The following is a 16,327-nucleotide window of genomic DNA, read 5'->3' on the forward strand; positions in this document are numbered from 1 at the left end:
TGGAGGTCTGTGAGATCACTGTGTTACACACACACACTCTAATGGAGGTCTGTGAGATCACTGTGTTACACACACACACTCTACTGGAGGTCTGTGAGATCACTGTGACACACACACTCTACTGGAGGTCTGTGAGATCACTGTGTAACACACACACACTCTAATGGAGGTCTGTGAGATCACTGTGTTACACACACACACTCTAATGGAGGTCTGTGAGATCACTGTGACACACACACACTCTACTGGAGGTCTGTGAGATCACTGTGACACACACACACTCTACTGGAGGTCTGTGAGATCACTGTGTAACACACACACACTCTAATGGAGGTCTGTGAGATCACTGTGTTACACACACACTCTAATGGAGGTCTGTGAGATCACTGTGACACACACACACTCTACTGGAGGTCTGTGAGATCACTGTGACACACACACACTCTAATGGAGGTCTGTGAGATCACTGTGTTACACACACACACTCTAATGGAGGTCTGTGAGATCACTGTGTGACCAGGGGGGGGCAGTCAGACAGGGGGGGGCAGGGGGGGGGCAGTCAGACAGATAATTTGTGAAGCCACTAAGGAAATCGGGACTTCCTGAAAGTCCCGATTGTGTTGTGGCGCTGTCTGTCATTGGGCCCAAAAAAACCCCATAGCGCCATAGAAGTCCATGTATTTGGGCCCAACTTCACCTAGACTGTATTACCTTAATAAACATGGTCATGAATACTTTCTGCTTCCAGTCACTAGTTTAAAGTCTCATTTCTAATGTCATAATATTCTTTTTGGTTCCATTTATAAAAAAATGACCATAAAGTTGCGTATGTTCTGAGGGGCGTGGCTACCGTTACAGTCTATGATCGGGACCACCCCCCCGCTCGAGTCAAAATAAAAACCAACAAAGAAGAAGGGGGGAAGTCCCGCCTCGTTGTCTGGGCCAGCCAATGGGCCAGCCGGGCCCAAACGGATCTAGAAAGATGGCGACTTACAATTCAAGGACTGACTGGCTTCATGTTACGTCCATATCAGACCCGGAGAACGCTTTGTCCATATTTATTAGTCTATGTGTGTGTCTATTGGAGGTCTGTCAGAGCACTGTCTTTGTGACACACACTGTCTATTGCAGCTGGTACCATTTAGGAGAGATCCTAATGCGTGTGTGCGTGTGCGTGTGCGTGTGCGTGTGTGTGTGTGTGTGTGTGTGCGTGCCCCCCCAGGTTTCAAGAGTAAGGACGGGGTTCCAGACATGGTGGAGAAGTACCTTCAGAAGAAGGTCCAGATAGACGAGTTCATCACCCACAGGATGGACCTGGACAAGATCAATGACGCCATCGAGCTGATGAAGCACGGGAAATGGTAGGCCTCCTGGAAACGCTGTTCCATCACACCACAGGGGGCGCTGTTCCATCACACCACAGGGGGCGCTGTTCCATCACACCACAGGGGGCGCTGTTCCAACGCTGTTCCATCACACCACAGGGGCGGGCAGAGGGTGGGAGAGGGGCACGGGCCATGGTAGGCCTCCTGGAAAAAAGAAAAGTGATATTTGAATTAAATGAAATCACTGAAGATATACCTTTAAATTAGTCAGACACAATTAAAGATGGAGTGCCACGATTTCTTCCACCCTAAAACATGATCATCAGGTATTATTATAATATAAGGAGGAAGAACTTTTTCCAAAAAGTGTACAGTATTTGTTAAAATCATGCTTTTATGTGGACACGCCCACCAGTTCATTAAGCATGCCTGGTTTGCCTGGTGGGTGGTGATGGGTGGTGATCCACCTGAACTGAAGCCACACCCACAGCTGTAGTTGTATGATGAAGGGGGAGGGGTTAGGGGAGGGGATGATAGTGTGATGTCACTATATTACTGTTTATTTCAAAAATATAAACATTGTGGCACTCCATCTTTAAATAAACGTATGTCCTTTTGATACGTTTGATATTCATGTTCAGACTATATAATCACTACAGAACATAGTAATTATTATGTATTACATTAAAACGTTTATAACCCATTCTGAACGGGAACCCATTTTGGTGTTAGCATCATGTTATGCTTTAGCTATTGAAAAATAGCAGATCTACAAGCTCATAGCGTGCCACCGAGTGGCAAGCTACGAGCTTGTAGGTCTGCTATTTTTGAAAAATCGAAGAACGACTGACATTTTTATAGAATCTGATCTCAGGTCAGAATGGGTTAATCAGACCAGTGTGTGTGTGTGTGTCCAGTGGAAACCTCGTATAAATCTGATCTCAGGTCAGAATGGGTTAACCATTTTCTCAATTTGAAATGAAACAAAGGAGAACATAGCTGAACTATATACGACGACAACATGTAGCAATAAAATTGACCACACAGTGTAACGGACGGTGAACTAATATTAATAACACAGTGTAACGGACAGTGAACTAATATTCCATTCTTGTTTGCTTTTGTTCGACAGCATTCGGTGCATCGTGAGCGTCTCTCCACAATAAGACGAACCGGACGGTCCCCTCCCTCCCTTCACCCTGCAGGGAAACGGAAGCCCCCCCCCCCCCCTCTGCACGCACGCAGCGCTTATCCAAACGTTAGCTAACAGCTAGCCAAACGTTAGCTCCCACCGCTGCCTTGCTTCTCCTCACCATTGACATATTATAAAGGCTAGATGGCCCAGTGCATTGTGGGATGTGTAGTTCTTTGTACTTTAACCAGCCCATAGACATATCCACACTTTTCCTGGGCTGTGTGTGCTCCAGTTCCTGTCGATTTGATCCAATGAAAGCCAATGAAACTGGTCAGATGACCAATGATATCCAATGAAATAAACAGGAACTGGAGCACACACAGCCCAAGAAAAGTGTGGATAAAAGCTAGATGGCCCAGTGCACTGTGGGATGTGTAGTTCTCTGTATACTCTACCAGCCCATAGACATTATATAGACCGATTCCGTAGCGGGTCTCATGGTCGCAGCCTACGTATTTCCTGTAGGCGGACTCGACGTAGCTGCGGGGGTAAAACCCTCACCAGGCATTTGTCTCAACCATTACTCAATGGCTCTGGTCTCAGCCATCGCGGTGGATATTAGACATTCCGTTTTATTTTATTTGTTATGTTGCCACTACTGTTGGAGCAGCCATAAACTACACAGGTTCATCTCGATGTTCTGGGCATCTTTGTAATGTTAGTGTTAGTAAAAAAGCAGGTAAAGGAGTAAGTTTGAGGCAAACTAACATCAGTCACTCTGCCGTTCACTGTAGTGGAAGAGGTGCGCCTGGTGAGGGTTTTACCCCCGCAGCTACGTCGAGTCCGCCTACAGGAAATACGTAGGCTGCGACCATGAAACCGGTACGGAATCGGTCTATATAAAGGCTATGGATGGCCCAGTGCATTGTGGGATGTGTAGTTCTCTGTATACTCTACCAGCCCATAGACATTATATATAAAGGCTAGATGGCTCAAGGCAGAGTCTCTGACGGCGGCCATCTTGCTGAGGGGCTACAGTACATACTACACTACAGTACAGTACAGTATGTACAGTATGTAGAGTACAGTATGTTCTATAGCAGCTAAAACAAGAATATTCATCATAACTGTCTTTGTCTGACTGCGTTGTGTTGACTCAGTACATGGTGTTCCATTGCAACGCTTCATTGCTGGCTCCGTATTCCAATACAAGATACCAATACTCTGAATTGTGTCTGTCTCATTATGTTGTTTAACTGTGTTATAAGTTTTTTGATTTTGACTGATTGAAATATTTATTAACAGTTTGCAGAATTACAGTAGGCTATACATTTCAAGCACAAACTCAATACAAAGACTGTGGACGACCAAATTAAGCATTACACTTGTTTACAACAGGGTCCACATTGTTCAATTCATCAAAACATTTAGAGACGTACAAATAGACACTTCTATGTAGTTAAAGAACAGAACAGGAATTCATCATAAAGGAAGCAAAAAGGGAAAAGAAACATACAGTGAGGGGAAAAGGGGGGGGTGGGGTGATTCAGATTTGACGGGGGCCAGTTTCGAATGGCAGCCGTCCGTAGGTGCCCTTTGAGAGCGGTTTTGAAGGAGTCTAGGGATTAAGTGCTCTCCGAAAGATTCCATAACAGCTTCCAGTGAAAGAACAATTTATGGTTCATTGAAAAAGTTACACAGTATGACATTAACATATTAACCGTTATTCACATTAATGAGTGAACTTTGTCAATACTTGTTGAAATGTCATTGCGTTTGTCGTCTCCAACTCAATGATTCAAATTGGGTTTTTTTTCCTTAAGAAAAATACATTATCTCAACAAAGATGTTGACCCATTTAGGCCTGACGTCGTCTTTCTGAAATACCTCATGTTTCTGTATCAGTGGTGCTCAATATTTCATGTCAAGGACCCCAAAAATTATAGACTGTTCATAGCTCATAGCGTGCCACCGAGTGGCGCGCTATGAGCTTGTAGATCTGCTATTTTTCAATAGCTAAATTATAACATACCGGTAATGTTTAAAACACGGGTTCCCGCCCAAAATGGGTTTTACGGTCAGCAAAACCGTTTAGTGTTTATTTCAAAACTCCAAACATGCAGTGATATGAAGACAGTTGACGCTTTAAGTGTTCTCCATTCGTATGTATGTCAGTCAGAGGCGCTAAAGTTTTAATTATTAAAGAAAAACATGATTATTAATATAATGCAGCATTGACCCTAGCATGAGAACAAGATGTAACTTCGTGCTTTGCTTTGAAATAAAGCTTTCGTTATAATATATAATAAATAAAGCTTTCGTTATAATATATAATAAATAAAGCTTTCGTTATACAGCCACAATAAATGACCTCCAATGTGCGTTCTGCTTTAGGAGTTTGGTCATGCTCCTGTCTTTGATGTAAACGGTAAATGGTGCATTTATATAGCGCCTTTATCCAAGGCGCTTTACACAGATTGTGCATTACATTCACCCATTCACACACACATTCATAACCGATTGCGGCGGAAGCCATGCAAGGCACCAACCAGCACATCGGGAGCAATTTGGGGTTCAGTGTCTTCTTGCCCAAGGACACTTTGACATGTAGACAGGAGGAGGAGGAGCCGGGATTCGAACCGCCGACCCATGGATCATAGGATGACCTGCTCCACCTCCTGAGCATGCAGTGGTGGAAGACTGTAATGGCTATTTTAGAATGCCAAATATATGCATTATTGTGTATTTCTCTGCCTTACAATTTACAATTTATCAGACGCTCTTGATCCAGAGCGACTTCCATTCTGGGAGGGAACCCCTTTTAGTGTTTTACCCCCTCAGGCCGGGAACCCATTTTTGGGTTCTGTACAGTATGTACAGTATTCAAAGATTACAAAAAAATTATGCTGCTATATAAATATTTGAAGTTTTTCAGAAAACTTAGGTCAGGCTTTAGAAGGCGTTTTTAGAATCGGCCTTAGGCCTAAATGGGTTAAGCAAATACAAAAGCATGGCATACATCACATACATCATACATCATGGCTGTGGAGTTTTGGTACAAAATCAAAACAACTTGCCAAAATATTTTGGCATGTTTAAACCGCCAGGAAAATCCGTGTTGAGGTTCTTGATCCATTGTTTTTCATTAAAACGTCTTTGTCCTACTGTCCAGTTGGGATTGTGTTGAAGTCCAGATACTTTTAGAGCTTCAATGCCGTGAGCCATGTAATGTTGAACAATCCTTTTAGTTGTCTTTTTTGCATTGTTAATATTGTATTTGTGTTGTCTCAGCCTTGAAGCTATTGTTTTACTCGTTTCTCCGACATATTGTAAGTCACATTTTTCACATGTGATTAAATAAACACAGTTGCTGGTGCTGGCTGTTGTTTAATCTCCAACATGCGTTTGTAGTTCTATTTTTAACTATTTGTTTGAGTTTGAAGTATTCTGGTCTCTGGCGTGCTGGTGTGTTGATTCCTTTTAGCTTGCTGTGTACCAGATAAAATGGTAAATGGTGCATTTATATAGCGCCTTTATCCAAAGCGCTTTACATAGATTGTGCATTACATTCACCAAATCACTTCACACACACAATCATACAACGATTGCGGCGGAAGCCATGCAAGGCACCAACCAGCACATCGGGAGCAATTTGGGGTTCAGTGTCTTTGCCCAAGGACACTTCCACATGTAGACAGGAGGAGCCGGGATTCGAACCGCCGACCCATGGATTATTGGACGACCTGCTCTACCTCTTGAGCCACAGTCGCCCTTAAGATTTTTGTTTTTTCTGTAGGCAGAGTTTTGCGATTATTATTTTTTTGGCAGAAGGAGAAGGAAAAAAAAAACTAACAATAACAATAGCAATAGAAGACCAAGTCCTTTCAGGACAGCTTGGTCCTTTAAATAAAAAAAGATCATAGACATAAATACACAATAAGGAGAGTTCCACCGTGTTCAGTTTGGAACATACAGACACAGGTTTGTGTTTCCACCGCATTGTGTTGGACGGAACAATTGTCATTGTTTGATGCCTAGCTGAATGGTTAGAGAGCCTGTCTGGAGAGAAGGAGTCTCCTGAGGTTTGAATCTCAGTAAGTGATGCTGAGAGGTGGCTCACCATCAGGTGGGATGAGATGTTGATCCATCATTTGTTGATCTTTCTGCTGTTCCTTCGTCTGGAATGTGGTCTCGGTTGTTATTGTTGTTGTTGTCTGTTGTCGTTGGTTGCCATGGCTGCCAGTTCCCACCTGATGTCGTGTGGGAGTTCTGATTGGTCCAGAGCGTACTGAATAACTTCTAGTTTACATAACGTCTTAAGACTAGGACTCAAGTCTAAGATGAACAGCTCATCAGAGACAGTGTGATCTCCTTTCCTTCCTCCAAAGAGGATGATACAATCTCCCACAATGCAACAGCACATACCCTGCATTGGACATGGTCCTTTCCCCTTGGGCTCAACCTTCTTCAAGGAGGTCTCTGGACTGAATTTCCACACATCATTGAACTTTAAGTCAAAGTTAGCGCCACCAAATATGTACAGCTGTCCATTGTTGGTAAATGCTGAATGAACACAGCGTCCTTCTGGTAGAAGCTGTGCAGAAGGTGTGTCCAGCCAGACGTTTGTCTTTGTGTCAAACACTCTGATGCTGTTGTAGACCTCATGGAACCCACGGCCCCCGAATACAAACATCTTGGTACCAATGATGGTGGCAGAGTGACACCATGAAGCAGGAGGTGGAGTTCCTCTGGTGTTAATTACAGACCAGACCATTGTGCTGGTGTCCAACTTGTACATGTCATTAGTGTATCCAGTCAGCTTGGTGATTCCTCCATGGATAAACATGACCTTCTCCAACACACAGGCTGAGTGGAAGCTCCTCCCCTTTGGAACAGCTCCAGAAACCCTGGGTTTGAACCATCTGTGGGCGTCGACATCAAATGCATAAAGCACATTGCAGTAAGGCCTCCCTCCCCAGATGTAGACTTTATCTTCAACCAACACAGCTGTGTGGTCGTAGCGCCTGGATGGAACCTCAAGGTGACCGTCTCCTCTTCCTGGTTCCACTGGAGGTAACTTCTTCCAGGATAAAGACACTGTGTTGAAGACATGGACATCCATCTGATCCTTGTTGTTGAAGGTCCCTCCATCACAGTAGCCTCCAAAGGAATACAGTTTCTTCCTCACTGCTACAGCAGCATGATAGGCTCGCTTTGGTCCTCCTGCTTTGGAAACGGTCCAACACAACATCACCCTGTCTGTCTGTCTGTCTGTCTGTCTGTCTGTCTGTCTCTCAGCGTCTACAGTCATTTTCAACACGGTGCATCATCTTATATCTTCTGGTGTGAAATCACACACGACACAAACTGTTGCCATGCACGCCTTAACGACGCCAATTAGTGCAGCTGTTCTTCATCTGCACCCTTTGAACTCTATTGCTATATTTATTACTTAATTGCGGCTACCTTGGGGTCTATGGATCTATGGGTGTATGGATCTATGGATCTATGGGTCTTCCACACGTATAGCATAGTATAGTATATATGTATAGTTTATAATATAGTTTCATTATATAGATATTCCACTGTTACGTTCTTAGCTTACGCATGTTTCATGATAAATGCTTTTTATGTGATGTATTCCCATGCTTTTTTGTTCTTGCTTAATGTAAGTCACTCTGGATTAAGAGCGTCTGCTAAATGCCTAAATTGTAAATTGCTACAGCGTTCCCTAACACTGAGCTTTGTTGTATTTTGAGGCTGTGTGTGTGTGTGTGTGTGTGTGTGTGCGTGCGCACGTGCGCGGAATGTGCTCAAGCTGACTGGCTGAGCACGGAATGTGATGTATGGTGATAACAGTGCCGCTCACGTCACGTGGGTGTGATATTTTTCTCCATATCGCTGTGTGAGAGACAGTCCACTGAGCAACTCAAAGTGAGGCTGAATGACAAGCATTTTGCACGGCATTTTGCACATTTTGCAAGCATTTTGCACATTTTGCAAGCCTTTTGCCATTTTGCGGCACCGAGTCAGTCATTACGACGGCATCAAGTCGACTAAAACACTAAAACATTCCATGTGACTACATTCCAGGTACTAAATTAAAACTATTCAAGAGACTATATTAATGACTAAAACTAAAATCAAAATGTTCCGCCAAAAAACAACACTGCTGCCGACGATGTACAGTTTGCATGAAACTGCATTATTGCACCATATACTGTACTTCTGTACACTTCTAAGGAGGGTCTGAAATTATGTATTAGGAACATTCCCTTGAGATGAACTAACCATCTCGTTTCAAGGGGCTCCGCAATTCACAAAGTACACTTCATACATAAAGACACTTTTTTTACAAACAATTCAACAAGACAAAACAAAACAAGACAATTCCTAGATAAACAAGAAACAAACAACAACAAAACAAAAACTGCAACAAAACAACATTTCACATAACGTGGACATAACGTAGACATAACACACGCAATGATCCATGTGTTATGTCTACGTTATGTCCACGCTATGTGAAATGTTGTTTTGTTGTTCGTTTCTTGTTTATCTAGGAATTGTATTGTTTTGTCTTGTTTTGTTTTGTCTGGTTGAATTGTTTGTATAAAGTGTCTTTACGTATGAAGTGTATTGTGTGAACTGCCCTTTGACCCCCTGGAAAACGAGATGGTTAATTAATCTCAAAGGATTGTTCCTAATAAATTATTTCACACACTCCTTAGAAGTGCCGCGAGGCTAAAACACATCACCTCACATCACCTTTTCCACTGCCTTTCATTTCTCATGGAGTAGTAGAGGTTTAATGTAGTGAGAACTAACTAAAGTGCCTCAAGATTCTACGTATTTACTTTGAGCCTGAGCCAGACGTCCCAGCGTGACGTCTCCATTGGTTCAGTGCTCATGGACGCATTTTTAACCCAGTCAGTACGGCGGGAACCCTTTTTGGTGTTTCTATAGCATCATGTTATGCTTTAGCTATTGAAAAATAGCAGACCTACAAGCTCGTAGCGCGCCACCGAGTGCCGCGCTACGAGCTTGTAGATCTGCTATTTTTGAAGAAAATGTGGTGCAAATCTTTGAATATATTCTTTCAGAGTGAACGTTTTTAACTCAAGTCTTTGCTTCTGAGGGGGGGTCCCTGGAACTACATATTTTCAGATGGGGGTCAAATACAGATAATTCTGGGGGTCCTTGACATGAAAAAGGTTGAGCACCACTGACATTGAAACATTAGAAGCCATATTTTCTTTTAGAATCGGCCTCAGGTCAGAATGGGTTAAAACGTGTGTGGGTTAATTATTTGTCTGTGTGGCTGGCGGTACGGCCTCGGGCCTGGATGGGTTAAACGTGTGTGGTTTAACCCATTCTGACCTGAGATCAGATTCATACGAGGTTTCCACCGGACACACACACACTGGTCTGATTAATTATTTGTCTGGTGCCTGGCAGTACGGCCTCGGGCCTGGATGTCTAGCCAGTATAAAATGTTAACGACATTCTCTCTGACCGACGTGTTCTGTTATTTACACACGACGTCCACTCAAGCCTGACCGGTGTTCTTCCACTTAATGACCTCAACCTCAAGACAAAGAATAATAATAATTAATAATAGAACGACCAAGAGGTCATTTACAGTTTACTGTATGAAGAGGAGAGCGGATATCACCATGGATGCTGTCAAAAGGTTTACTGTATGACGAGGAGAGCGGATATCACCATGGATGCTGTCAAAAGGTTTACTGTATGACGAGGAGAGCGGATATCACCATAGATGCTGTCAAAAGGTTTACTGTATGAAGAGGAGAGCGGATATCACCATGGATGCTGTCAAAAGGTTTACTGTATGAAGAGGAGAGCGGATATCACCATGGATGCTGTCAAAAGGTTTACTGTATGAAGAGGAGAGCGGATATCACCATGGATGCTGTCAAAAGGTTTACTGTATGAAGAGGAGGATATCACCATGGATGCTGTCAAAAGGTTTACTGTATGAAGAGGAGGATATCACCATGGATGCTGTCAAAAGGTTTACTGTATGAAGAGGAGGATATCACCATGGATGCTGTCAAAAGTATGAATGTGTACTTGTTGTAATTGTTCTGTATTTGCTGTCTGGAAAACGAGATGATACATCTCAAGGGGATATCCTTTTCTCAATAAAGGTTCATATATATAATGTTTTTGTCGTTTGAAAGAGTAACTTCACCTTAGTCTGACTGGGACACTGAGACAGACTGTTTCTTAGTCTGACTGGGACACTGAGACAGACTGTTTCTTAGTCTCACTGGGACACTGAGACAGACTGTTTCTTAGTCTGACTGGGACACTGAGACAGACTGTTTCTTAGTCTCACTGGGACACTGAGACAGACTGTTTCTTAGTGTCACTGGGACACTTTTTTTTTAGTCTCACTGGGACACTGAGACAGACTGTTTCTTAGTCTGACTGGGACACTGAGACAGACTGTTTTTTAGTCTCACTGGGACACTGAGACAGACTGTTTTTTAGTCTCACCGGGACACTGAGACAGACTGTTTCTTAGTCTCACTGGGACACTGAGACAGACTGTTTCTTAGTCTGACTGGGACACTGAGACAGACTGTTTCTTAGTCTCACTGGGACACTGAGACAGACTGTTTCTTAGTCTGACTGGGACACTGAGACAGACTGTTTCTTAGTCTGACTGGGACACTGAGACAGACTGTTTTTTAGTCTCACTGGGACACTGAGACAGACTGTTTCTTAGTCTGACTGGGACACTGAGACAGACTGTTTTTTAGTCTCACTGGGACACTGAGACAGACTGTTTTTTAGTCTCACCGGGACACTGAGACAGACTGTTTCTTAGTCTCACTGGGACACTGAGACAGACTGTTTCTTAGTCTGACTGGGACACTGAGACAGACTGTTTCTTAGTCTCACTGGGACACTGAGACAGACTGTTTCTTAGTCTCACTGGGACACTGAGACAGACTGTTTCTTAGTCTCACTGGGACACTGAGACAGACTGTTTCTTAGTCTCACTGGGACACTGAGACAGACTGTTTCTGAGTCTCACTGGGACACTGAGACAGACTGTTTCTTAGTTCACTGGGACACTGAGACAGACTGTTTCTTAGTTCTAGGTTCTAGGTTCTGACTGTCTAAAGTTTAAACCAGACATTTGTATTGCCCTTGTAATAGCTGCACTTGGTTAACCCATTCTGACCTGAGATCAGATTCTAAAAAATGTCAGTCGTTCTTCGATTAAAAAAAAATAGCAGACCTACAAGCTCGTAGCGCGCCACTCGGCGGCGCGCTATGAGCTTGTAGATCTGCTATTTTTCAATAGCTAAAGCATAACATGATGCTAACACCAAATGGGTTCCCGTTCAGAATGTGTTAAATAAAAGCCTTTGGAAGCTGCTAATGTGTTCCTTCATTTGGCTACAACACAATACCGCGTTTTCTTTCAGTTCATCATTGTATTTAGAGCAAAAAAGGTTTTGCGATTAATTGCGATTAATCGCGCGATTAACTACACAAATCATGCGATTAATCGTGATTAAAAAATGTAATCGCCTGACAGCACTAATATATATATATAAAAGACTATTGCACAATATTTAGCTGGGAAGCGCAAAAGAATATTCTTGTTCCCACATTCAACTGTCATAAGACTGACCTGACCATTCTGACCTGAGATCAGATTCTACAAATGTCTTCTACATCCTGACAGTTTTCTGAAAAAGCTATGTTTCTGTTTCGAAAAAATAGCAGGCCTACAAGCTCATAGCGCGCCACTCGGTGGCGCGCTATGAGCTTGTAGATCTGCTATTTTTCAATAGCTATAAAGCATAACATAATGCTAACACCAAAAGGGGTTCCCGCTGAAGTACAACCTTGAACCTCTGGAGTCACATTTGTGAAATGTTCTAGCTACATAACAAATGTTCTAGCTACATAACACTAAACACTAGGAAAGCAGTAATTCAAGCTCTAGTGTTATCACATCTTGAGTATTGCCCAGTCATCTGGTCATCGGCTACAAAAACAGACATACATAAATTACAAATAGCTCAAAACAAAGCTGCCAGATTAGCTCTCCAGTGTTCCAACAGGACACACATTACAGAAATGCACAGAAATCTATCATGGCTTACTGTTGAGAATAGATTACATTGGCCTTTCTGTGTGGAGTTTGCATGTTCTCCCCGTGTCCCCTAGGGTAGGTACCCTCACATGTTCTCCCCGTGTCCCCTAGGGTAGGTACCCTCACATGTTCTCCCCGTGTCCCCTAGGGTAGGTACCCTCACATGTTCTCCCCGTGTCCCCTAGGGTAGGTACCCTCACATGTGCTCCCCGTGTCCCCTAGGGTAGGTACCCTCACATGTTCTCCCTGTGTCCCCTAGGGTAGGTACCCTCACATGTTCTCCCCGTGTCCCCTAGGGTAGGTACCCTCACATGTTCTCCCCGTGTCCCCTAGGGTAGGTACCCTCACATGTTCTCCCTGTGTCCCCTAGGGTAGGTACCCTCACATGTTCTCCCCGTGTCCCCTATAGGGTAGGTACCCTCACATGTTCTCCCTGTGTCCCCTAGGGTAGGTACCCTCACATGTTCTCCCCGTGTCCCCTAGGGTAGGTACCCTCACAAAAACATGCCGTAATCCTGGTCTCTAAACTGCCTCCCCCTGGCCAGCCGGGGCGCCTGATGGAGGGGAAAGGAACTGGTTGGAATAACGTGTTCCTTCCACGCGCTACGTCCAACCAGGGAAACTCCCCCCTGTCAGGTGTAAAGGAGCAACTTGGACACTCAAGCATGAAGGAAGCATGAGTTAAGTCCGTTGCTCTCCCTAGGTTGGCGGAGGGTGTGTAGAGCCCAGGATCACATCACAGGATGATTGACACAGGGGTGAAAAATGGGTTACAAAATCGTGGGACAAAAAATATAAATTTAAGAGAATAGATTACATTCACGTATTCTTACGTTTTTCAGAAATGTATTAATGGACAAAAAAACCACAGTATTTCTTTGAACAGGTTTAGCACATGTAAGAGACGAACATAACCATATGACTAGACAAGCCAGTTGGGGTGTTTTGGTGGCACCTAAACCAAGAACAAATATTATTAAATCTTCTATTATCTATAGAGCAGTAATAATGTGTAATGTGTTGAAAGTGATTTTTTTGCTATGTTTCTTTGTTTTTTATTTCTCCTATGTTTTTTTATTTTCTTATTTTATATTTTATTTTACTATGTTTTATTTTGAGTTAGTGTTTGTAAACAATTGTAAGTATTGCCTTTGTTAAATGTTAAATGTCTGTCTGTGTCGGACCCCAGGAAGACTAGCTTTAGCTTTTGTCAAAGAAAAAGCTACTGGGGATCCTTATAAACAATAAACAATAATAATAATAATAATAATGTTAAATGTTTGTCTGTGTCGGACCCCAGGAAGACTAGCTTTTGTCAAGGCCAAAGCTACTGGGGATCCTTATAAACAATAAACAATAATAATAATAATAATAATAATGTTAAATGTCTGTCTGTGTCAGACCCCAGGAAGACTAGCTTTAGTCAAGGCCAAAGCTAATGGGGATCCTTATAAACAATAAACAACAATAAACACTGACTGACTGGACAACGACAATCTTGTCTGCCCAAAATGTAGTTCCTGGAAACTAGCTTGTAGATCTGCTATTTTTTCAATAGGTAAAGCACGACATGATACCGACACCAAAATGGGTGCCCGGTCAGAATGGGTTAAAGACTCAAACGGTTACTCAACATATCAACGTAATGTACTCGGCTTATGTACAGTACATCTGCAAAACAGGGTTGAGAATCATGGATAATTACTCTTCATTAATAGCTTAGTATATAAGCTATAATGATATGAGAGTAGATCTGGGATTAGATTAATGTTGTGTTGAAATAAGATTAGTGGTTCATTACAGTAAACAGTGGTAAATTGGTCTGCATTTATATGGCGCTTTTCTCCAAAGCTCTTCACATTACAATGAATAGAATACTTCACGTTCAGCCACACCTAGACTTTAGAAACGACCTTCCACTCCACATCAAGGCTTATAGCCCCACCCTGGACATGTTTAAACACACCTTTTTAGTCTGGCTTTGAATACAGTGTTGTGGTGGATAGACACACACTGAACAGTTGTTAATGACGGTTCACTGCGTTCTTTGCCCATTCTTGCCCGTTCTTGCCCATGTTTTATAATTGTTCCTCTCACCTTAATGCAGGGCATAGTGTGTTACCTTTAAGAGTAAAGAAACACACCTCAGAGGTGTTGACGTAATCACCAGGGTTGACGTATTTTACCTATGCGACAAGTTTGTTGTTCTCTCTCTGTTTTCTGAATAAACGGAGTGCCACCATCATTGGCTTTTCCAATCAGAGAATAAATCTCCTTCTCTCTGCCACTCCTACAGTGTGAAGTTATTGTTTATTGTTGTTCACTGCTTTGTTGTTGTTTTGTTTGTTTGGCCTGTTTTCTTATTGCACTGTGGATAGACTATGGTCTGTTCTCTGGAAAGCACTTTGGGTTCAACTGCTGTTGTTTTTAAATGTGCTACATGAATAAAATGGACTTGGCATTCACCCTAGTGATGCGGAGGAGACCATGCAAGGCATGCAGCGACCTGCTGACAGGGAGCAGTTAGGGCATGCAGGGGTGTGTTTAGTTCAGTTAGGGCATGCAGGGGTGCCTTTAGTTCAGTTAGGGCATGCAGGGGTGTGTTTAGTTCAGTTAGGGCATGCAGGGGTGTCTTTAGTTAAGTTAGGGCATGCAGGGTGTCTTTAGTTCAGTTAGGGCATGCAGGGTGTCTTTAGTTCAGTTAGGGCATGCAGGGGTGTCTTTAGTTCAGTTAGGGCATGCAGGGTGTCTTTAGTTCAGTTAGGGCATGCAGGGTGTCTTTAGTTCAGTTAGGGCATGCAGGGGTGTCTTTAGTTCAGTTAGGGCATGCAGGGGTGTCTTTAGTTCAGTTAGGGCATGCAGGGGTGTCTTTAGTTCAGTTAGGGCATGCAGGGGTGTCTTTAGTTCAGTTAGGGCATGCAGGGGTGTGTTTAGTTCAGTTAGGGCATGCAGGGGTGTGTTTAGTTCAGTTAGGGCATGCAGGGTGTCTTTAGTTCAGTTAGGGCATGCAGGGTGTCTTTAGTTCAGTTAGGGCATGCAGGGTGTCTTTAGTTCAGTTAGGGCATGCAGGGTGTCTTTAGTTCAGTTAGGGCATGCAGGGTGTCTTTAGTTCAGTTAGGGCATGCAGGGTGTCTTTAGTTCAGTTAGGGCATGCAGGGGTGTCTTTAGTTCAGTTAGGGCATGCAGGGGTGTCTTTAGTTCAGTTAGGGCATGCAGGGGTGTGTTTAGTTCAGTTAGGGCATGCAGGGGTGTGTTTAGTTCAGTTAGGGCATGCAGGGGTGTCTTTAGTTCAGTTAGGGCATGCAGGGGTGTCTTTAGTTCAGTTAGGGCATGCAGGGGTGTGTTTAGTTCAGTTAGGGCATGCAGGGGTGTGTTTAGTTCAGTTAGGGCATGCAGGGGTGTGTTTAGTTCAGTTAGGGCATGCAGGGGTGTCTTTAGTTCAGTTAGGGCATGCAGGGTGTCTTTAGTTCAGTTAGGGCATGCAGGGTGTCTTTAGTTCAGTTAGGGCATGCAGGGGTGTCTTTAGTTCAGTTAGGGCATGCAGGGGTGTGTTTAGTTCAGTTAGGGCATGCAGGGGTGTGTTTAGTTCAGTTAGGGCATGCAGGGGTGTGTTTAGTTCAGTTAGGGCATGCAGGGGTGTCTTTAGTTCAGTTAGGGCATGCAGGGTGTCTTTAGTTCAGTTAGGGCATGCAGGGTGTCTTTAGTTCAGTTAGGGCATGCAGGGGT

The 16,327-nt window shown here is 43.4% G+C and overlaps 1 protein-coding gene across 1 annotated transcript in view; it reads left to right on the top strand.

The window, feature by feature from the left end:
* LOC310878252 (alcohol dehydrogenase 1-like) overlaps positions 1–2,705 on the top strand; it is a 19,253-nt gene extending 16,548 nt beyond the window's left edge. Inside the window, exons 9-10 of the mRNA XM_083792475.1 lie at positions 1,223–1,361; positions 2,458–2,705. Coding sequence (XP_083648601.1) covers positions 1,223–1,361; positions 2,458–2,491 — 173 coding nt within the window. The 3' untranslated portion in view covers positions 2,492–2,705. The remainder of the gene's footprint in view (positions 1–1,222; positions 1,362–2,457) is intronic.
* The last annotated feature ends 13,622 nt before the right edge of the window (positions 2,706–16,327 follow it).

This window comes from Protomyctophum parallelum (genome assembly GCF_964188405.1).
Source record: "Protomyctophum parallelum genome assembly, chromosome: 20".
Taxonomy (NCBI): Eukaryota; Metazoa; Chordata; class Actinopteri; order Myctophiformes; family Myctophidae; genus Protomyctophum; species Protomyctophum parallelum.